Here is a 22,972-nt window from a genome sequence, read left to right as displayed (position 1 = left end):
TGCTTCGGCGTTTTAAAAGGGGCAGTGCTGCACAGCTGAGCTGTGGTACAGCTGAGCTGTGCGGTGGCTGCTCCTTTGAAACACCGTCTTGGGATTTCAAAGTTGCAGTGTCGCACAGCTGATCCCTGGCTCAGCTGTGCAGCACTGCCTCTTGGAAGTACCCCTCCTCCCCCTTTGCTGCCGCTATATCATAGATGCAACAAGGGGGTGGGGGGGCTGAATCGACTAGTCAGCAGACTATATCCAATAAGCAAATGTTTATCAGATAGTCGACTAGTCCTTAACATCCCTATTCTCAGCCTGTCAGCTTTTTGGAGCCTATCTAATTGTCCTTTGCTTTATCTAGGGTCTTTGAGATTTTTAGGTGTCCTTTGATCCCTGGCTTAGTCTCTGGAAGGCACCCAATTCTAGTCTAGCCAGCTTTGTTATAACTCTTTTGAAGCTGAGTACCTGAGACTGTCTTATCTAAATCAGTGTTTTATGCTTGTTTAACACCCCTTTTCAGCCTCCTTGGAGTTACCTGTACGTATTAAGGCAGGCAGCAATACCCAGTTGCCCAAGGGAGCAGTTGTCTAGTTTTCATAAAAGATAATGCAGACTTTTTCCCTATTTGTCCCATAAGCATATGACCCAGTATGTTGATTCTTAAAAAATACAAAGTCTTTGACCCTTTTTGGCTTACAGATGAAAATGCTAATGAAGAAGACCATTTTCATAAAGTGCCAGTAACTCCCCTGCTTAAAAAACCTTTATGATTGCACCATTTTACACCAGCACTGAAGCTTCCATCTGCAAAGGGGATGAGCAACCTCACATGTGATGTGACTCCTGTTAGTTTCAACTTTTTGTGTCTGTCAGTGCGCTGAAAGATCCGCAAACATGCATGGAAAAGAACATAGTTGTATGACTGTGCAGGGGAGTTACTGGCACTTTATGAAAATGCTCTTCTTCATTAGCATTTTCATCAGTAAGCCAATGTCCTCCCCGCCCCCACCCCCTGCTCTTGTCTCTGAGAGAGCCCCTGACTGGATAAAGTGACTGTGTGACTTTATGGAAAAGACTTCTATATGCTCACCTCTACTTTGGCACAGAGGATGCTTCTCACCTAGCTGGGTCCGTCAGACACACAGGAAAAGTAATAATGATTTCTATGGATCACCGTTTGCAGGGGAAGGATGAGGAGCACTGCTCACTAGAATACCTGTACAATTATTTTGTGTTAGCCTTCATAATGGGGTTTCCTGAGTTAGGTGTATAAAATGCCCCACAAACTTCAGGATTTGTTTAATGTCAGCAGAATAAATACATGGCCTAAGGAAAAGAAATGGAAAATATTTCTCTGAAGTAGATGGTAGGTGTTCTAGTTACATCTTAATAAGTAAGGTCAGCCAATGGTAATTTTGCTTCCTGCTGCACTCAGCGACGGGAGCCTTTTTAGTTGTGGTGCAATCCTTTGTCTTGTCAAATTTAAAGATGTACTAATGACGATATCCGGTTACTTCGGCGTGTTGTAATTGCAAGATTAAGCACAAATTTAAAGAAAATAAGAATGGTTGGCTGATAGGTCAGAGTGGCATTTCCTGAGTGGAAGTGCCCAAAATATAAGACAAGTACATGAAGTCTCCTAAAGATCATTTCCCTTTGATCTTAACTTCCCATATTTGTTCTTTGTCAGCCAAAGAAGCAAAGAGGATGAGGCTGTGGTTGGTTTACTGCCTGGGTGTGCATTAGAGTCCTGGTGACTGTTCCTCGGCTGGTGTAAATTGTTACAGCTCAGTTTGCTGCAGTGGAATTCTGACAGTTTTTACACCAGCTGAAGAGCGTGCTCCTGATACAGCGCCTACTGAAGTAAATGGGATAGACTTTCCCTGACTTTCTGACAGTTTTGGATTATGCACTACCTTGCATAATGCACTACCTCTAGATGGGTTTGGGGATATTTCCTGTCAATTGGAATATTCTATCTAATATATGTTTTAGGGATGTTAGTATGTAGATGACTACATGATTAACTTATAAGCTTGGGTTTAAAGGTTAATCTTGTCAACTACACACACTCCCTGCCCCCGCCCCCCTTCCTGCCTCTCTATCAGCAAGGGTGGGAGGGAAGCAGGAACCGGTGCCTGTGAGGAGCCAGCTTTTAAGATGGCTCCCCATGAGCATCAGATCCCCCAGATAGAGAGGAACCAGCACAGAGGGTGAGGTGGGAGCTGATACACATGGGAAGCCGGCTTTCAAACCAGGTGCCTATGCATTTGGGCTCCTATGGAGCTGCCTGCCCTTCCCTCTCCTGCTGCTGCTTCTCTGTCAGAAGTAGCAGCATGGGGGGTGGGGTGGGCAGGAGCTGATACGCATGGGGAGCTCGCTATTAAGCGAGCTGCCCACATGTGGTGGCTCTGTGCAGCTGCCTGCCCTCCCCCCACTTGCTGCCTCCCACAGAGGGGGGCAGGCAGTAACCAGTGTTCAGGGGGAGCCAGCTTACGTTACAAGTAGGGTTGCCAGGTGTCCAGTTTTTGCCCATACATTCCATTATTCGTGGCCCCTGTCCGGTAAAACAGAAAACAACTCTGGTGCCCCCCCCCCCTTTTTTTTCCTCATCCAATCCCATGTTTGGGATTTTTTGTGAAAGCATCTGGCAACCCTAGTTACAAGTGCTATAAAGTGCTAGTGTGAACCAGGCTACAGCACTGTTAGCTACTCCCCTTGCAGAGGCGATGTACATAGAGCGCTGGGAGATCAGTGCTGTTGCCACACTGTCAGTTTAAAGCACTGCTGTGGCTGTGCTTCAAATTGTTAAATGTAGACAAACCCTTTACGTGGCCTTTACAGATTAAAAATAGCTGCTGGTCACTTCTGTAAAGTGAAGGTGAGAAGATATTACAGACCATCAAAGGAGCCCCCGTGTCGAGAATGCTGTGGTAAGAGGGTGCACAGCAGAGAGCAGCTTTTCCACAGGAAATTCTCTCTGAAGCAGAAATGCGCACGTGACTTCCTCTCCTTGATCACTAGTCTATTTCAGCACACTTTATTTTGTACAGGAAGAAATACTATAGGTGTAGGTTTGAATAGATTATTTTAAAATACAGGCAGTCCCCGGGTTACGTACAAGATAGGGACTGTAGGTTTGTTCTTAAGTTGAATTTGTATGTAAGTCGGAACTGGCGTCAGCCGCTGCTGTAACTGATCAGTTTCAACCGCGGCTGAATCTGGACGCCAGTTCTGACTTACATACAGATTCAACTTAAGAAACCCAGACGTCCCCAAGTCAGCTGCTGCTGAAACTGATCAGCGGCTGATTCCAGGAAGCCTGGGGCAGAGCAGCTCTGCCTCTGGCTTCCTGTAGTCAGCCGCTGGTCAGTTTCAGCAGCGGCTGACTTGGGGACGCCTGGGGCAGAGCAGCTGGGGTGCTGCTGGGTTGCTCCAGTAGCGCGGCTCCTCGGCGCTACTGGAGCAACCCAGCAGCACCCCAGCTGCTCTGCCCCAGGAGTCCTGATTCAGCCCCTGCTGAAACTGACCAGCAGCGGCTGAATCAGGACGGCTGGGGCAGAGCAGCTGGGGTGCTGCCGGGTTGGTCCGTAGCGGCGCTGCGGGACCAACCCGGCAGCCCCCAGCTGCTCTACCCCAGGGGTAGGCAAGAAAAGCCTGGTCTGCTGGGGGGGGGGCACTAGCTGCACCCCCCCCCCCCCACCCAGCAGACTAGGGAGACGGGGAGCAAAGCCTTGGAGCACGCCCGCAGCGGGACAGCCCGGGCACGCTTGAGCTGTCCCCCTGTGGGTGTGCTCCGCGGCTTTGCTCCCCGTCTCCCTGGTCTGCTGGTCGGGAGACGGGGAGCAAAGCCACGGAGCACGCCCGCAGAAGGATAGCTCAAGCACGCCCGGGCTGTCCCACTGCGGGCGTGCTCCAAGGCTTTGCTCCCTGCAGACCAGGGCAATGGGGAGCAGCTTTTCTCGCCCCAGAGGACGGGGGCGGTGGACCGTGGCGCATCTGGGCGTCCCGCCGCTCCCGTCCTCCGGGGCGAGAAAAGCCCCGTTCGTAACTGCGGATCCGACATAAGTCGGATCTGCGTAACTCGGGGACTGCCTGTATATGTTTTCTTACACACGCTGTCCTGGGAGCTTGTGCCAAGAAGGAGTTTTGCAGGCAGGTCATATTTTGAAACTAGCTCTTTTCTCTTCCACTTCCTGTTGGCTATGGTGGTGCTGCAGCAGCATATAGTAAACACTATAGATATGTTTCAGAAAATGATCGTGTTAAGTGAAAACGTGTTATGTAGGGTCAATTTTCCCATTGAAAATAATGGAAAAGGTGGGGGTTGAATTTCAAATGGTGATGTCTGTTGGGACGGAGACATAAGGTTGGGGGAGAAAGGGGACTGGGTTACAGCAGGGAAGGGAGGTATTTGGCTCTGGGGAAGGGAAGGGGAGGAGAAGGGAGGGGGATTGAGTTGGGAGTATGCCCCTGTGATGGGTCTGCCGGGATCCGCACTGCGTCGGGGGAGGGGGGGAGGGGCGCCGGAGAACGGCGCAGCGAGCGGCGAACCCTCTGCCGCTTTGCAGGTAGGTGGGGGAAGCCCCATGCAGCCACCGGTGACAGGCCAGCTGGGGAAACCCAGCCATTGGCCTGCAAGCGGGGGCAGAAGAGAGGGAGCAAGGCGTCTGGCGAGGAGGAGTCAAGCGGGGAACGGCACAGCAAGTGGTGAACCCAGCGCAGCCACTGGCAATGGGCTGGCTGGGGAAATCGTGTTATTCCGGGGTCGGTCGTGTAATTCAAAAAAATCCCCCCCCCCCCCCCAAAAAAAAATTGTGCTATCGCGAAAACATGTTAAGCGGGTAAGTGTTAAATGAGGAATTACTGTACTACCATTCAAGTTTGGGTTATACAGTGTCAGCCTGTAATGCAGCTTCCACACTGCTTAACTCTTTTGCCTAATAAAAGCAGAGCTTTTAACTTGGGCTTTAAATGCTACCGTTGGTTAATGCATTAAGCTTTCTCATCCAAAGACTGCTGTTCAAATCCAGCTTGGTGGCTAGTGAACTTGAAGTTACTCATAAGAACGGCTTACTGGGTCAGATCAAATGTCCATCTAGACCAGTATCCTGTCTTCTGATACTGAGGGAATGAACAGACTAGGTAATCGTCAAGTGATCCTACCCCTGTTGCCCATTACCAGCTTCTGACAAACAGAAGCTAGGGACGCCATTCCTATATATCCTGGCTAATAGCCATTAATGGACCTATTCTCTGTGAATGTATCTAGTTCTTTTTTTAACCCTGTTAAAGTCCTGGTCTTCACCACATCCTCTAGCAAGGAGTTCCACAGGTTGACTGTGTGTTTATGTGGAAAAAATACTTCCTTTTGTTTGTTTTAAACCTGCTACCTTTTAATTTCATTTGATGACCACTAGTTCTTATGTTATGGGAACAAGTAAATAACTTTGTTGCCTTATTCACTTTCTCCCCACCAGTCATGATTTTATAGACCTCTATCATGTCCTCCCTTAGTCTCCTCTTTTCTAAGCTGAAAAGTCCCAGTCTTTTAAAGTCTGTTCATATGGCACCCATTCCAAACCCCTAATCATTTTTGTTTCCCTTTTCTTTCTCCCTTCTTTTGAGATCACTAAACTGATTGGCTTTTCTCCACGTGATCGGTGGTTTGTGTCCGTGTAGGTCCAGGACCAGAATAACAGGATGATTGTAAGAGGAATGAGGTGTGTTGGTGGGGTTATTCAGACAAACTCAGTGACTAGTCAGTTTGTTTGGGTCTAGCCAGTTATTCAGCCTCTGAGTTTTTATGAACACTTCACTGTTAAGATTTCTTTTAAACAAAAATGACTGGTATTTTTGAACATATGCAATGTTCTTTAAAGAAAACCGAACTTTTTTCTGTGATAGTTTGAGATATCTGTATAAATAGAAGGGAAAGGACTTTGAGGTCTGACATGGGACATCCCAAATACTGCAAATGTCACAATTGTTTATCTTATATGATAGTTACCAGCAATAAACTCTGAAAGAAAGAACAACAAACAAGCAAACCCTTCAGTTCTGTGTTCCTCTTTCCATGAGCCCCAGTTATCACCCTAAAGGGTCCTTTCTACTTTTATGAACAGCTTTTTTAATGTTCCCACCTTTAAGCCCTGCTTTGGCAAAAATATTTACCTCTACCTTTGCAGGCTAAGGAGAGAGTTTTGAATGCTGGTTCTGAAACATCCTGAATAATCGCTGCACAGCAACCCAGGGCTCTTCTAGTATCTGTCACCTCTGCAGCCCATTTGGGAATGGAGAGGCAAGAGAAACTTAATTTGGATTCCCCATACCCTGGTGAGGTGCTTTTGTCAGGCTGGCTCCTGGACCGTAATTTCAAATACAAACAGGAATATCCATCCTGCTTTCCCCATGTTAAGGTCAATGATGTTGACCAAAACAGAAGCTATTTGCTTTTCAGTTATTTAGATTAGAACACAGTATCTAGAATTTCACTTGATGTGCGTTCACTAGTCAAAATGAAAGTTGATCTAATGCAACTTTTTATTGTGTTGCAGTTTGTTAAAGTCTCATACGTTGTTTGAGGTTGCTATAGAAACCTTGCCATATATATTCAGTCCTAGATAAACTCTATTGTGTTGTGTGTGTGTATGTGTGTGTGTGTGTTTTAATCATAGATCTAAATTGCTAAATGACTCAGAGGGTTGATAATGCAGCTTTCCGTCTCTTTTATGGCTGCTGGTTCTAATGTGACACTAGTTTATGGTGGCTGTAAATTGTTTTATAATCTGACATCTGGTAGCCTGAAGCACTTAGCTTGTTTCTGTTTGTCATACTCAGAAATCTGTATAACAGTTGATATTGTGGATAGCACTTCTAGATAAATATTCCAAGGAGTGAATAAGCCAGTGGAGACTATATACTCTCTCTGGGTCAGGCCAGGAGACCAGTCGTGTGGCATTGAGAGGAAACTAATAACCTCGCTGTCCATACTATACCTATCCTGTGGATAAATAGAATGACAACCTCCAGTACTGTCAGTGGAGCACAGCTGGCAGCTCCGAGAGCTGCTGCGCATGACTCCCAAGTTTCTCTGGCATGCCAACGTGGTATTGGCTCAGTAATGTGTTCAGAACTTGATCTGTTGTCCCCTAGCTCTTCTCCCTCAATAAAGACATTCTGTTATGACACATTCCTTCTATGAATCATGGCCATGTTAGAGGGATAAGTAACTTGAGGACCCTTCAGAAATCACTGCAGAGTTGCGTCATGTTCCTCTTGCTACACCCGTGGAGTTCTGGGTCATGGTCAGGGAAATGCAAATTGTTCCTGCCGGACTCTATACTTCCCCTGAAACTGGAGATTCAGCAGCATTTGCTGAGTTTGCCCTGGCAAGCAGCAGGGGAACAGAATGGGGAATAATGGCAGCTTTACTTTGCTCCCCTCCATCCTCTTTCTTCCTCATTCAATGGAAACCTTACCTGGGTTTTCTGCAGATGAGAGGGGGTTGGTACATTTGGCTGCATCATCTCCACACCTTTCAGCAACCCGCTGCATTTGTTAGTGCTAATTCTAGCAAGGTATGGTCTACTCCAGTGTCACCTTCCTCCCTCCCCAAGGCATTGCTGCAGCCAGATACACACAAGTCATTGGTGTCCCTGGAGACATTGTGAAGGCTTGTGGTTTCATAGACTTGATGGCCCCATCTCTGTGGCACTAAGTATCTAGCCCCCCAGCCATTTCCCTGGGGATGGTCTGTTCCACTGGGGACAAACCTGGCCACCCACAAAAGGAGATATTCCAAGAAAACTCAGCAAGTCCAGACTCAGGAACTTTCCAGTTTTTCCTTACAACCTGGACAGAACCTGCATGGAAGCCATTCTGCCCCATAAAAAAAAATTAATCTTTCCTAAAGACCATAATAGAAGTAAAGAACTCCTTCAGCATTCATAGAGTGTAAGGGCTTACTGGTCAACGACTGGTTCTGTCCCAGTGTCTCATAGAATTCCGAGCTAGTCAGTCTTGAAAGAAACCCGAGTTAGAGAATTGTATCCAAACCCTTACTCCTTGGCAGTATTTACGAGCTAGATGTAGCACATGGGAGAGCTTGCGTCATACTCATCTACATATGAATGGTTCTTTATCATATACTATACATTTGCCAGAGCGTTGTAAAACCTTAATTAAACATATCGTATCCTGTAAGTGTTGTCTCCCGTCTTTGCCAATGGGAGTTCAGCGTTTGTGGTGTGATGAAGCAGAGGCCTGGGTGACTATTTTGTGTTTGTATTGGAAGTGTCAGGAAATAAATGTGGCCCAGAATTAAAGAGTTGGTGAAAGTACATTGTTTAGTTTCTCAGACCACTTCCTTGAAGCAATAAGAATCTCTGAAGCATATACTCTAGCAAGGTTGTTTGAACTGAGAGAAGTCATCCTCATGTTATCTGAGCCTTTCTGCAATAAATCTAATACATTTTGCACCAGATGTAGATGGGAAAGGCTTTTCTGCTCTTCCTGCCCTTTACTCCCTGCTACACCAACACAAATTAAAAGCCCTACTGTTGTTTGCTCATTGGTGATGTCTGTTGGGTGTTATACTGAGCTCTCTTATGGCTACTACAAGAAGAGAAACTTGGATAGCAGCCAGTCCTCACTAAAGAGGCTCCTTCCTTATGACAGAATCTAATGCAATCCTGGAAGATGGCCCCTTCATTAAGTACTGGCTGCTATCCAAGTTCCTCTTCTGCATTTGTGTAGGAGAGCCCCAGTAATTCTCCAGACCAGCATCAATAAGCAAACATAAATTAAATAGGAAGTTGGGGGAGGAAGGCAGTAGGGAAAAAGTCTTCTTTTTGTTTAATTTCTGTATCTGAACTACTGGGTGGCTTTTTGCTGCAACTTTGGAGTTCGTTTTCCTAGGCTTGGTCCAAACTACACCAAATCAAGTAACTTTTGGGACATGTTGCACTGTCCTTCTCCTAGGCTTCTGGAGCAGTAGAAGTGCAATAAGGACAAGGCACTGCTGTGTTACAGTTTATTGGGGCACTATCAGATAAAAAATCAGATTGGTAGTTATTTTTCAGGGAATGGGATGGTACGGAATTATGATTAAATGTAACGTATTTTAAAATCGTATCTAGGGAACTTAGTCATATAGTACAGGAGCGCTTTATTTTGGGTGCCTTCACTTAACAGAGGAAAGGAATGTGTGTCTCATGCTAATACAATATAGTTTATTATCCCCTTCTAGTGGCTAGACCCAAGTTTGTGTGAGTGCCTTTTCATTCCAGCTAATGGACCTGGTTGTTTAGCTCAGGCAACAGAAACTTGTGCTTTTAGATGTAGCAATAACCCTAGAAGGGCAAGCCGGGTATGATTGGGTTACATGTGGCTCGAACTCTTAATGTAATAATTCTTTGCAGCTTTGCAAATTGTCGCTTATGGTGATTGTTATGGACACCTGAGGGTGAAAATAATTAGGTATATAAAGTTCCTCCCCCTTGATAAGTTTATATATTTTTCTCTTTTTAGGTTTGGAAGGCATTTTGAGTCCCCTCTTCTGTGGCAAAGCATTATCATGATCATTACCATGTTACTGATGCTGAAACTATGCACTGAAGTACGTGTGTCAAATGAACTGAACATAAAACGTCGCTCCTTTTCAGGTTGGTAGTAGCAATTGGTCCTTGAGAGCGAAGTCTTCCTCTATTAATTTATAAAAATATCTTTTTTTGTCATTGGGTTGGGTGAAAAATTTTGTGTACGTGGCGCAAACCATTGTGTCTTGAAGAGCCAACCCAGAATTTTCTGAAAGGCCTGGTTTTAAAATATTTTTTTCCATTTGAATATTTTAAAATGGGTCTCAGTTCAGTCTACAAAATGACAGGTCTTTAATATTTTATGTCAAATCTTAGGAACATATGAACAAGTAGTAAAAGTTTTGCTACTGTGCCAGCCCTGCTGTTCAGATCTAGGCCTGAATGAAAAGAAACATTTTCACTGGACTTTTTGCCAAGTCTCTGCATTAGAGAAGCACTTATCAATGGCCAGTGTCAGAAGCCGTATGTTGCTATTGCCAACACTGTGTCATGCTTGCATATCCAATATTTTATTTCTTGTCATGATGTAGGCTGTTTAAAGGGATAGTGATGGTGTGTCACTGTTACAGGTTTATCTAAATGTATGTCATACAGCACTTTTGATAGTCTGTGGTACTTTTTTTTTTTTTTTTAACGTGGAAATTTCCCATATGGGCCAGAATATCATTTGTTGTTAATCTAAGGTAGGGATACTTGGACTCAGGGACGGCCCGTGGATGTAGGCAACCTCGGCGGTTGCCTAGAGCACCATGTTTAACGTGGTGCCCAGTGATGACATCACGCCATTGAGGGCTATGGAGAGAGGGGCTCCGATTGCGCATTCTGCCTAAGGCGCCAGTTGCCGGCCACTCCTGCTTGGACTTCAGTGGTTCAGGAGCTAAATTAGTGATCAACAGTACCCAAAAGAGCCACTGTAGTGTCAACACGCGCGCGTGCGCACACACGCGCACACACACTCTATCATCATCACAGCAAAATGACTGACAAATACTCTACAGTAGGTAATAACTTAGTAAAAGCATCCTGGTTAGTTGATAACCTAGGCTGATTAATAATTAAATCACACAGTATTTTAATATCTGGTGCCACAAGAGACACAGTAAAGAGTGACTGGTGGCTCCTGAGCCTTATTTTGAGTATCGCTGATCTAAGGCAGGGGTGGGCAAAAAGGCCTCCATGGGCCAGATCCGGCCTGCCAAGTGGGTGGATCCGGCCCGCGGAGGCCTTGCTGCTCCCCTGCCCCCAGGCCAAATAGGTCCTGGGGGCAAGGGAGCGCGTGGAGCTTTGAAGTGCCGCGTGCTGCTCGCAGGATGGGGGTAGCAGAGGAAGCTTCATGCACTCCCCTGCCCTCGGGCCAATCAGGACCTGGGGACAGGGGAGCTGCGTGAAGCTTCCTTTGCCCTGCCCTGGCCCTGCGGGGAGGATGTTTCCCGTGCTCCCCTGCCCCCAGGCCATGATTGGCTTGGGGATGGGGGAGCGTGCCAAGCCTCTTCCAGGGCATGGGTGTCTAGTGGGAAGGGGGGGAAAAGGGGCTCCCACACCCCCAGACCAATCATGGTCTGGAGGTGGGGGAGCCCTGCCCTTTCCCGTTTAGGCCCTGCCCCTTCCGGGGTGGCCCTGGGCTACTTCAAAAATTTTTGAAGTGGCCCCTAGGCAAAAATTATTACCCATTCCTGATCTAAGGGTTTGGCCACACAGTGGGGTACTGTGCTCTATGGGGTATAATTTCTAAAGCACGCTAATCTGCTGTGCATGAATTAGTTTTATGGGCTGTGCTCATGCACTTTAGTATAATAGTTTTTAAATGGTACTACAGGTTGAACCTCTCTGATCTGGCAACATCTGTGGTCCAGCATGATTTTAGTTAGCCAGATGTTCACTTATCATGGGAGTGGCCAAGTTTCCCACAGTCCCATACAGTTTGTTTACAGCCACCAGTCCTGGCTCTGAGTTCTGTGCTGTTATTTATCTCTAGTTTATCCCTAAATGTCTTTTAAGAAAGCAGTGGAAGTGTTGGTAATGACAACACAATATTGACCTCCTGTGGTCTGGCATCTGGTTTGGCACCGATCAGGTCCCAAGGGTGCTGGACTAGAGAGGCTCAATTTGTACAGTAAAGTGCACCAGGGAACCTTCAGTGCACAATAGCCGGGGCTGAGAGGGCCAATTAGTGTGAAGCATAGCACAGAAATAATATCCCTGTAGAGTGAGTTATCCCCCCTACCTCTTAGACAAGCTCAAAATGATTTACTTTGTGGCAGCTCTTTCACAGTTTGAAAATAAAACTTCTGGTTTTGTTTGTACTTTCCCCATTTTATGTTTCTCCTGTTGCTGTTGGACTATAAAACTGCTGGCTTCTTTTCAGCTGTCTTGCCAATATGAAGATATAATTTGCTCTCTTTGTTTGTTTTCTTCCCTCTCTTACCCTAAAAACTGTGGGTTGATCTAGCTCCAAATAGCCTCTGTGGAAAGACTGCAGCTGTGCCTAGCCTACACTGATCTATCGGAAAAAGGTATGTAAATTGTGCTCCACAATTTGCGTACGTTTTTCCAATAGTTTTTTTTTTTTGGAAGAGACACTTCCGAAATTTGGCCTGTCTACACTGGGCCAAATTTCGGGAAAAAAACCTCTTTTGGAAGACGGGGCTTCTGAAAGAGTGCATCTGCTCTTCCGTAAAAATAAAAAGTGGAAGAGCACACGCGTTCCCTGGACAGGGTGGAGATTTTTTGATACCTCCGATATCCTGAAAAAACTCTATAGTAGAGGTACCCTAATAGTGGGAGCCCTAGGGCTATGGGTGCTGGCTCTGCAGGGGAGTGTTCTATTTAACAGAACAATAGGCTTGTTCTGCAAACCTCTTCCCACTCCCACTTAATGGTGTCTGTGGAGTGTGAAGTGGACCAGGTAATGACATCATGAAGAATGTTAGCTTATCTGCAGGCTGCAGCACTGTGACCTGTACATTTTTTTTCTTCTTCTCTATCTGGGGCTGCATTGTCTGCGAGGACTCTTGCCATAAGCTGGGGCAGTGGTCCCCAACCTTTAGAGGCTCTCGGGCGCCTGGGGGGTGGGGCCACTCACGCGCCGGGCACCCGGGGGCGGGGCTGCGCATCCGGGGGCACGCCCGGGGACGAGGATGCCCTTGCACCCGGTGCCGCCGCCGGTATGTGCCCCAGGGCCGGGGCTGGGGCCGCCTGAGCGCCTTGTGCCGTGGTCCTGGGGCCGGCGTCACGTGGGGGGGGGGCCGGCCCAGGTTGTCGGCGGGCGTGCACAAATGCCCCGGCGGGCGCCATGGTGCCCGCGGGCACCGTGTTGGGGATCACTGAGCTGGGGAAATGAATGACTTTAGATCTGATCTCATATTTAGCAGAGATTTAAAACTGGATGTTTTGGGAGGGGAGTAGCCAGCGCTTCCTCCCTCCAATACCTGTTGGTTGGGAGCAGAGCAGGGGGCTTCCTCTTCTTATTGCCCTTTGTGGGGCTAGGAGATCAGTCTTCAAGCCAGATCATGTTCTTTCCCTCCCCTTTCTCTGACAGGCTTTCTCAGTACATATCGGGGTGTGTGTGTGTGTGTGTGTGTGTGTGTGTGTCCATATCTACTTCGGCTTCCCTCCTTTTTTGAAAATGACACAGACTGGCATTCAGTCACTTAGTGAAATAATTGGGTTCTTCACCAGCCTGTGAGGTAACTTGCAGAGCATATTCAATGTGTCCTGCCCTGTCATTTCCCAAGATCCACTTCTCCCTATATTTAATTCACTAAAGAGGACAATTTTGTCTGCTGTTTTGGGCCTTCACTCTTTTCTTTGCAGCAAGAGGCTGCACTATGCAACTAAATGTCTCTCCCCTGATTTTTGTAGATGCAATTAACTTCTAAGTGATGGAGAGGTTAAACCTGTGATATTAACATATATAGATGTACAATCGAAAAGTATTAATGCTGAGGATCTTGAGGTTCACCGTTGGATGTAATGTACTGGTTTGAAATTAATCTTTGCTCTGTTTACCATTCTGGGCGTACATACTTCCGCCAAAAGAGGAAACATGGCTTTGTGGGCAAAGCACAGAAACTGGGTATCAGCTGATCTGTGATCTGAAATTTGACCCTCCCATGATTGTCCCATCAGATCCAGGGCAAGCTGCTCAATTTGTCTAGTTTTTTCCCATAGCTCACAGATGATAGAAAACTACATTTCAGTTTGATGCTTTCGAGTAGCAGTTGAGATCCCTGGATGGAAGGTGTTACATTATGGATTGCTTTGTCATAATAATAATAATAATTAATATCAACCTCACTATGTTTTTGTATTTAAATTCCATCCTCTTTCCTAATACCTCTACAAAATAATTTGGATTAAAAGATGAGACTATCTTGGTTCTGTCTCCACTCTAGTGGATGCCTTATATTCCATTCTAATAATACTGGTGGCACATTTAACCAACGAGTCTTGAGTTATCCAGGAGTAGTGTGTGTGTTTTTTTTCTTTTTCTTTTCTTTCCTAATCATCAAAAATAACCCCTGCTGAATTAGTTCAGCAGGAAGCCATTTTTTTTAAAGCTTCCAAAACAATAACAGTGTCTCCTAATCTAGAGGACAAGTTTTGAGAGCTCAAGCAAGTTTTGCTAGGTCCTCTGGCTTGAAGTACATTTTAATGTTTTAGTTAACTATGTATCTACAAATCATTTAATGTACAGACTGCACTTTCATTTATGTGGGAATCTGTTGCAACGTTAAAAGTTCACTCCCCTAGAACTCACTTGACTGTCTCCTCTGAGCGTTTCTGTTCTTGTGGATATTAGGGAGACTTCTTTTCTCCATTTAAAAAAAATCCATGAAGAAACTATCCCTCCCACCCCTTACCTTCTAGGAAATATTTGTTTTCTCATACAAAGCAATAAAAGGGCAATGCAAGTGGCAGAACTCATTTTGTGCTTGCGTTCTCTTTTGATTATTGGAAGGGTCTTTCCTTTTTGTTCGGGTACATACATTTTATTATCCTTTATTACATGCATTAACCAAGAGGAGATTTACATCCCCATGCATGCATGTAACATAGCCCAAAACAAATAAAGACTTGCTAAAAATCTAGGCTTCAAGAAACTATTTTAGAATTAGCCTATTACTAAGGATTTCTTTTATCTCAAATGGAACAACATGTGCATACTGTGCTGTGAAAGTTACTGTTAGGGAGACGCAGAGACTAGGTAATGCCCTCAAGTCCTCCATTTTTGTCTCTTTCTTAATTCTATTTTGAATGCATTCTAAATCTTAATTTGTGGGTATCCTTACACCACTTTTAGTGGTAACAATAGCCCTTTTTTCTGCTGAATGTAAATTGGTGTTTGCAGCAGTTTGTGATGTATTGTACTGAAGGAGACAGCTCTACAGCTCAGAGCTGGATTTTTTTTTTTTAAAGCTCTGTCCTTGAACAAACCAGCTTAGCAGTTTGTCCTGCAGTGCAACTATGCTGGAAGACAAAGATATTGAATCGTGATTGTTGATTTTGGGTACCTCAGTTCTGAGACAACCAGTTGGGATTGTTAAAAAGGGCCCAATGGTCAGTCAGTTTTAACTGCCTCTGACTTTGGGTGCCCATCATGAGCCATTTTAACAGGAACACAGTTTGTGGAGGTTGATTGCTTAGATGATATCAGCCATTTAAAAAAAAATCTTGGCAGGATAGAAGGGCCATCCTAGATACAGCTAGACCTATGTAATGCTGAGATTAGTTTCCTTTGCCCCACACTCTCAAAACTTGATTATACCCCCCAAGAGCCTTTGTCCTGATGTGTGGGTAAGTGCAAACACCCCCAAAATATTCTAACAGTGTGGAGTTTGTCCTGGGGATGGTGTAGTTTGTGGGTATGATGCCTTGAGTCTTTTGCCTAACCCGAAAGCCATAGTTGCTATGTAGTTATTTGTATCCTTGTGGTGCTTAGGGGCCAAGTAGCATGGGGGCTCCATTATTGTTTCAGTTTATTTCTTACTGTCATTTAATTTTGGACCCCATCTTCCCTCACACTGCTGATATCTTAACTTCTGTGTACAACTTATCCCTTACTGTAACACTGGGATAACAAAGAGAGTTTTAATAGTCTTTTATAGCATATGGTTTTCAAATGGAATTCAGGCTTACAGAGGAAGGCTAGAGTAAAATTAAGTAGTTCAGCATGTGGTATATGTGAAGCGGTAATTTGCGCTCTCTGTTAAAGTGAGTGGCTAAATGGTTGAAACTATTGGAAGAGATGTAGAAAAGGGGTCCCTACAAAATTTGAGGCAACCCTGTCACGTTTTTATTTTTTTACTTGTCCCTACAAAATTCTTCCTGAAAGTCTCCTCCATCTTCACATTTAACTTAGACACAGGAATAAAAATAAGCAATTTAAGTTTTCTCTTTCCCTGAAAAGTTCATGAATATTTTTGTACATTGCTTTAAAGAGGGTTACATGTTACACTGTCTCTGTTATTCTCTCCTCCCCTTTATTATTTGCTTTTTAAATTGTTGGTATTTCTCTCACTGAGGTTATTCAGTAATTTCCTTCCCTTTTCTCCTTCTTAAAAATCTTGGGGTAAACTCGATAGACAGCATGGAAACTAAAACTTCTGGCATGTGGTTTTTTTTTTTTTTAATTAGCAAGATGTACTAACCAACCAAACTAAAACAAAACAAAAACTAAAAAACCATCTATTGTATTGACTCAAATTAGTCTGTTTTGTCTTTTCTTCCTCTCTCTCCTCAATTTATTTTTCTTATGTAGCTGCAGATAGTAAAGATGAAGAATTCAAAGCACCTCCCAAGAGATCCTATCTGGGTATGTACTATACAAACCCACGCTGCATGAGGTTGCCATCTGAAACATAATTCATGCTTCACTGTATTTTGTTTTGTGTGTTTGTGGTTTCTTTCTTTTTTTTTTTTTTAATCATTTTAGGAATGATTGCATGATGGCCATTTCTACACAGTATGTATATGCTATCTTTTCTCCAGATACTAACATCTAACTGTTTTGCTATTTAAGCTTTTATAGAGGAAAAGATGCTTTCAGTTCTGTTCCAGAAACCATTTTTCTCCTAGAGGTAATTGAGTTGCCAATTCCTCCCCTCATTCTTCTCAATTGTAATTTGCTCTTTTTCCTGCCCCATTAGAGAAGCAAAATGGTATTATATAATAGAACTTATTAATCAACATGACTGACATGGGGCTCTTGTCCTCACCTCACCGAAATAAAAACTTTTCTTCTTTCTGTCCCTGACCCATTCCCCCCAGAAAGGTGAGACTGCGTGAACCAAGCTATAAAAAGTATGGTTAGCAGCTTTAAGCCAAGGAAAATACTAGATGCTCATTTTGCAATTCAGCATATAAGAATCTCCCTGTAACATCTCAAGTTCAGCAAAACCAAAATGGCTTGCAACAAAATTTTATTTTATGATTCTTTCCTGGCCTCATTTTGAACAAAGCATCCTCTGTCTTGCTATTGGAGGGGAAGGGGGGGATTTATAACCCCCCCACACTTTGAAGACTCCTTCTCCTCACTGTCTGGAATGGTGCTTTTGGAATCCATTCTAAACTTTTGAATGTTCTTTAGCTAACCAGAGGGATTGAGAAATAGGATGGGCATCCAGCCTCTGTCATTTCCTGCTTTTAGTAGCCTGAAGAGCCAGAGACCATGACTGTGTCTTAGCAAGGTTTCTTTACTTTAAGGAGTTTAGATACCACTTTATAGAAGGCTTCAGATATCTCTAAACATAGACGTTGCACCAATGTAATGTAAGTTTGTTACATCTATTTAGCTTGGTGCACTCTTCCCATGTTGAAACTTCTTTTGGAACAAGACGGTCCTATTCAATTTTGGTTAAGTTGGTTAGAAATCAGTTTAAAAGGAAGTCAATGTAGTGCAGTGTTTCTCACGGTGGCCCTGCTTACAGACTGCTCCGGCTTGTTTATCTAAAGGCTCTGTGGCCTGTTCCTGTGGCTCCCTTTGGCTGCAAATGGTGAACCTGAGCCAATGTGAGCCGTGAGACTCCGTCGCTACTGAGCCATTGGATAAACAAACCAGAACAGCCCATTAGCAGCTTTCTCAAAGTGGGCTGCGGGGCACTCTTGTTCCAAAATAAGAGGACCTACATTGGGTTTTGAATCCGTATTACTGAATCTGTTTTGTAAATGTAATCAAATTGATGTTCAGCTTGTATGTAGACATCTCCTGATAGAGACAGAAACATTTCTATATGGAGATGCAATGCAGAGCTCTTCCTTAGGCCCTCAAATCAGTCTTGCGTATCAGTTGATCTTTAATGAAGCATGTACTCAAGAAATGCAGTTGTCCTCTTCTGGATTTTCTGGTTGGGGAAAAAAAATTGATAATATTGCAAAATTGTATTTTGGTTTAATGCCAGTAACTTGCAAAGCACCTTTTCCTGTTCCTCTATCAAAAAAACACTTTTCTGGGCTTTGCATCAAATATTTGTTTTGCCGATTTTTTGTCTCGTATCATTAGTTTGCAGTCATTCTTACTGGCTTGTTGCATCAAAATAGACTTACCTATAGAAAGTAAACTTAAATCTCACACCATTTTTAACATGTTTACATTCTTGTTTTCTTCAGTGATGCTTTATTATTTATGGTATCTTAGCTAGAAACTGCAATTTGTATACAGTACATATTGAAGGATAGCTTATTCTGAGTCCTTGAGGGAACTATATGAAAATAGAAACAATTAGTTGCTACATTTTACTAATGTCTCTTAATGGATTACAAGTTTCAAAATATCTTAATTAAACAAAGGGACCTGAATATGTCTGTGAAAACCTGCTGAAACTTAAGAGTTGGGTCCCTTGGTATTTATGATGAGCAAGTTCTGATATGAACTTCATCTTGCTTAGGAAAGCAGGACAGATCAAAAGAAATAGGGATACTGCATTTTGATGAGATAGGAAAAGCACCTTCTTTCAGGAGTGCCAAAACAAATAATGGCTGGGTTTTGTGTACCTATTCTTTTTAAACTGATATTTTTAATTAGTATAGTTCTGTTTTAAATAGTTCTGAGGCACAGATGTGTGTGTTTACATATATACAAATATCGTATTAGACTCAGAAGGTTTGCCTGGGAGACTTTATTGGGCTATAATGGCACTAGTCCTATGTTGCTTTACAATTACACAAGTTTTGTTTAATTTTGTTTAATTTTGTCCTGCTTATGTCTATATAGCAGTGCTTTGTTTGTCCAGGGCCATGGGAATTTCATTGAAAATTAATTCCAGGAGGTTGTGTATTCCTTTACCTCTCTTACGCCATGTCTGCACTACACAGATCGATACTGCTGTGGTTGATCTTCCAGGGTTCAATTTTAGCAGGTCTAGTGAAGACTAACTAATTCGAACTGAGAGGGTGCCCCCATTGGTGCCGGTACTCCTGTTCTTCATGAGGAGTAAGGGAAGCCGATGGGAGCGTTTGCTCTCATTGACCTCCCGCTGTGTGGATGATCTGTCAACTCTACCTACATAATTAATATAACTAGAGTTGCATATCTTAAGTTGACCTTCACCTTTAGTGTAGACCTACATGAATTTGGCAGAGCATTTTTTTTTCCACCAAAAGTTATTACAACTAGCCTTCCTGCCTCTCACTTCGTTTCATTTCCCAAAAAACTCCTTGCTGTTTCTAGCTTTGGGAAGTCATTATATCCCTTTTGCAAAAGCATGGTAAGCATGTGTCTTGTAGTCACTTTAACTTAAGTTCAATTAGCTCTGGAAACTGTTTAATTGTGGGACGATCAGAGTGTTAAACTGGAAAATATTGCCCACTATGTTGCACCAGGAAATTGGTAGATAAATGCTGATCCTGAAGCTGTCCTTGGTCATCACCTTTCAATCAGAAACTGAGCCCTTCCTGTGCCCACTGGTATGTCTTTCAGCCATATGTATTGTCAGTATTCCAGCAAACCACTTAATGCTGCTGTTCCTCCACACATGAACTGTAAAAGTTTTTATCTGACACTTGACTCTGAAAGCTGACTGCTTAGATACTGTTATTCGAAGGGTAAGATCCTCTGTTTGTGTAAAACTGTCATAGCTCCATTGACATCAGTTATGACAATTTACACCAGCTTTGGATATGCAGCAGCTTCCTGTTTTCACACAGAAGCAAAATTATTCCCAGTTGTTGTTCCAGGAAAAGGAAGCTCTGTGTAGCAACAGTTCTGAAGAAACTTTATGTAAAACAAATAAACTAATGCCCTTAATTTACACAATGCCTGTTGGTGTATCTGAAGATGAGAATGAGACCTATATTAAAGCCTTGGTTTTCTTAATGGACAAGCAGAACTGAGATCCTACTTTTTCTTCAGCTAACTGGTTCATCACCTGCTGAGATCCTTTAGAATAAATGTGGATGTTTTGAACGTTTCTGTATTGAGATGCAAATTCTTGCCTACATTTTGAGCCTTTCAAATGAGATTTGGAGGTGTTGGGAGACACAGGATATTAGATCTTTGAAGATATTTTTATAGCTCTGTGATAGTATCGGTAGTGAAGGGGATAACTCCCAGTGCATATGCAAATGTTTAAATATTTACAGCTAATCAAGTTTGAAGGACACTGCTTAAAGAAATCACAAGGGTTTCCTTTCTTGTTTATAAAGTTTTATTTTAAATCTTGAAAGGGAGTTATTTTGGTGTCTATCATGCTACACTCAGCAGTGTGAGAATACTGTATGTGCTTGAACTGTGCTTGCTTTCGGTCCACAGGACAAGAGAGTCTAAAAGGTATAGGTGTTTAAAAAATACCAAATGCAGATTAGTTACACATTAGTACATTAATATGGAAAACATGTTTTAAAGTTGTATATGTGAGGCTGGAATATGTCTGTGTAAACAAATTCATTTGAGGAGGTTCTTGTGTTTTTTAAATAAAAGATGGATTAACTAGTTGTCCCATGGGTACGAAGTGTGAACTAGGGATGTTAAAGACTAGTCGACTATCTGATAATGCTTATTGGATAGTCAGTCGACTAGTCAACCCCCCCCCCCCCTTGCTGCTTCTAGCAGATAGAGGCAGCAAGGGGGGGGAGGAGGAGAGGGGATACTTGAAAGTAGGAGCACTGCGCCACTGATCCTGGGCTCAGCTGTGCAGCGCTGAGGCATTTCAAAGGGGCATCGCTGCACAGCTGAGCCCAGGATCAGCAGTGTGGTGCTGTGCACGTGGAGCCTGGGGTCAGCTGGGGACCACCCCAGCTGATCCTGGGTTCTGCGAAAATGCTGTGCTGGAGCCCAGGGTCAGCAGGGAGTCCCCAGCTGACCCCAGCTCCACGTGGAATTTCAAACTGGCAGTGCAGCATGGAGCCCGGGATCAACAGGGGACTCTGAGGGTACGTCTAGACTACAGGCTTTTGTCGACAGAAGTTTTGTTGACAGATACTGTCGACAAAGCTTCTGTCGACAAAGAGCGTCTACACTAGATTCAGTTCTGTCAACAAATCAAGCTGCTTTGTCGACATGGTAGTGTAGACGCAAAGGACAGTTTACATGCAATAACACCTTCTGTCGACAGAACTCTGTTGACAGAAAGCGTTATGCCTAGTAAAATGAGGTTTACCAGCGACGACAAAACTGCTGAGTTCTGTCGACATTATGTCGACAGAACTCCGCGGTAGTGTAGACGCAGGTATAGTTTTGTCAACAAAAGTGGACTTTTGTCGACAAAACCCTGTAGTCTAGACACACCCTGAGTGCCCTGCTGATCCCAAGATCCATGCTGGGGGCTCTTGTGCATTTCAGAGCTGGCACCTGGGTGCAGCCCAGAGTCAGCGGGACTTCCCGCTGGCCCTGGGCTGCACGCGGAGTTCGTCATTCCTCCTTTGAAACGTACGTCAACTAGTCAATTAACCGCTAGTTAACATTTTCAGTGTGAACCTCTGCTGCACTAGTTGCAGCTGTGAGTGTAGCATGACAGCTGAGAACTCTCTCCCACAGCTTTCCTGTTCATTTCTTTCCTGCAGTCAGAAGACCAATAATAACCTAGTGGTAAATGAAATGAGTAAACAAGCACTAGAACTCCTAACCCAGATACTAATAAGTTATTATTTTATTAGCTCGCTAGTTGCTTTTCTGTAGAACTTGGAGTGTATTGGGTCTGTCTCTCTGGGGTATAGGCATGTGTTGACAAATATATGGGAAAGCACCATCAATATGTGTGAGTGCTTTATAAAGATTATAGTAGATAAACAGATATGTATACAGTGTGCTCCTTTGTTTCGTCCTTTACCAGATTGACTAAATTTGAAAGCAGAGGCAGAACCAAAGTTTCTATCAGCCAATCATGTGGATTTGTCTTTTGTTTTATTTTATCTGTTTGTCTCTTGTTCACTAAACTCCTCTGCTATGTCTATACTGCAGCTCTTTTCCAGGATTCCGGAGGTATCCCAGAAAAGCTATGCCGTGTCCAAGGAATGCATCTTCTTTTCCAAACAAAAAATTTGGAAAAGTGGACACGTTCTTTCGCCATTCCTGTAAACCTCAGTGTATGAGGAAGAAGGGATGTGCCAAAAGAGGAGGTTTTCCTGAAATTTGTCACTGTGTAGACGCGCCAAATTTGGGAAAAGCCTATTCTGAAAGAAAAGTGGAAAAAGACATGCAAATTGCAATTCCCAATTTGCGTATCTTTTCCGACTTTTCTTTGTAGTGTAGACACAGCTGTCTTCTGTATACCACTATCTGTGCTTTTATTTATATACAAATAGTGGCTGTTCCTGTGTTTGGCTGCTACCACCCAACACTGACCCTATGAACTGCAAATGGGTGAATGGGGGTTACCTCTTGGCCTGGAGAACACCATAGACTTTGCCATGAAGTGACATTAGCACAAGGTAATTTATCTATTAAATAGTTCACATACAGTTTACCATAACCTTCAGAGAGACAGCTACACAACAATACTACTTCAATCAAGTTTGATCATAAATGTTAATATTACCTTCTGATCTTGAATCAAAGCTATAGTAACAGACAAGGGTTATTGGTTCACATCACAAGACCTGAGCAAACCTACCATTAAAATGCTCTAACAATGCAAGTTTGCATTTCAAAGTTTTGCTCTAACCTAGTGGCTCCCAACCTTTTCTAGCATATTGACCCCTTCTCAATCTATTACAATTTTATGGCCCCCTCCTCCAAACAATATAATTGTGCCTGCAGCCTATACATCCTTCAGCTCATGCTTCTTCCGAAGCCGTGGGAAGCAACATGAGCTGAAGGCCATGCTGTCTGCGAGAAGCTTTGTACATTTATTTTAATTTCTATTTTAAACTTTCTGCAGACCCCCTACAGTACTGTCACGGACCACCAGGGGCCCACGGACCACAGGTCGAGAACCACTACTCTAACCTAATGT

The 22,972-nt window shown here is 43.8% G+C and overlaps 1 protein-coding gene across 2 annotated transcripts in view; it reads left to right on the top strand.

The window, feature by feature from the left end:
- Positions 1–22,972, top strand: part of SLC66A2 (solute carrier family 66 member 2) — a 103,560-nt gene that overhangs the window by 11,022 nt on the left and 69,566 nt on the right. Inside the window, exons 3-4 of one of the 2 annotated variants that reach the window (XM_006134018.2) lie at positions 9,517–9,650; positions 16,345–16,398. In XM_006134018.2, coding sequence (XP_006134080.1) covers positions 9,517–9,650; positions 16,345–16,398 — 188 coding nt within the window. The remainder of the gene's footprint in view (positions 1–9,516; positions 9,651–16,344; positions 16,399–22,972) is intronic. The other variant, XM_006134019.2, reaches the window with a different exon arrangement.

Source organism: Pelodiscus sinensis, chromosome 2 (assembly GCF_049634645.1).
Source record: "Pelodiscus sinensis isolate JC-2024 chromosome 2, ASM4963464v1, whole genome shotgun sequence".
NCBI lineage: Eukaryota > Metazoa > Chordata > Testudines > Trionychidae > Pelodiscus > Pelodiscus sinensis.
Note: the sequence above shows the minus strand (reverse complement) of the source record. Positions and strands in the feature narration are given on the sequence as shown.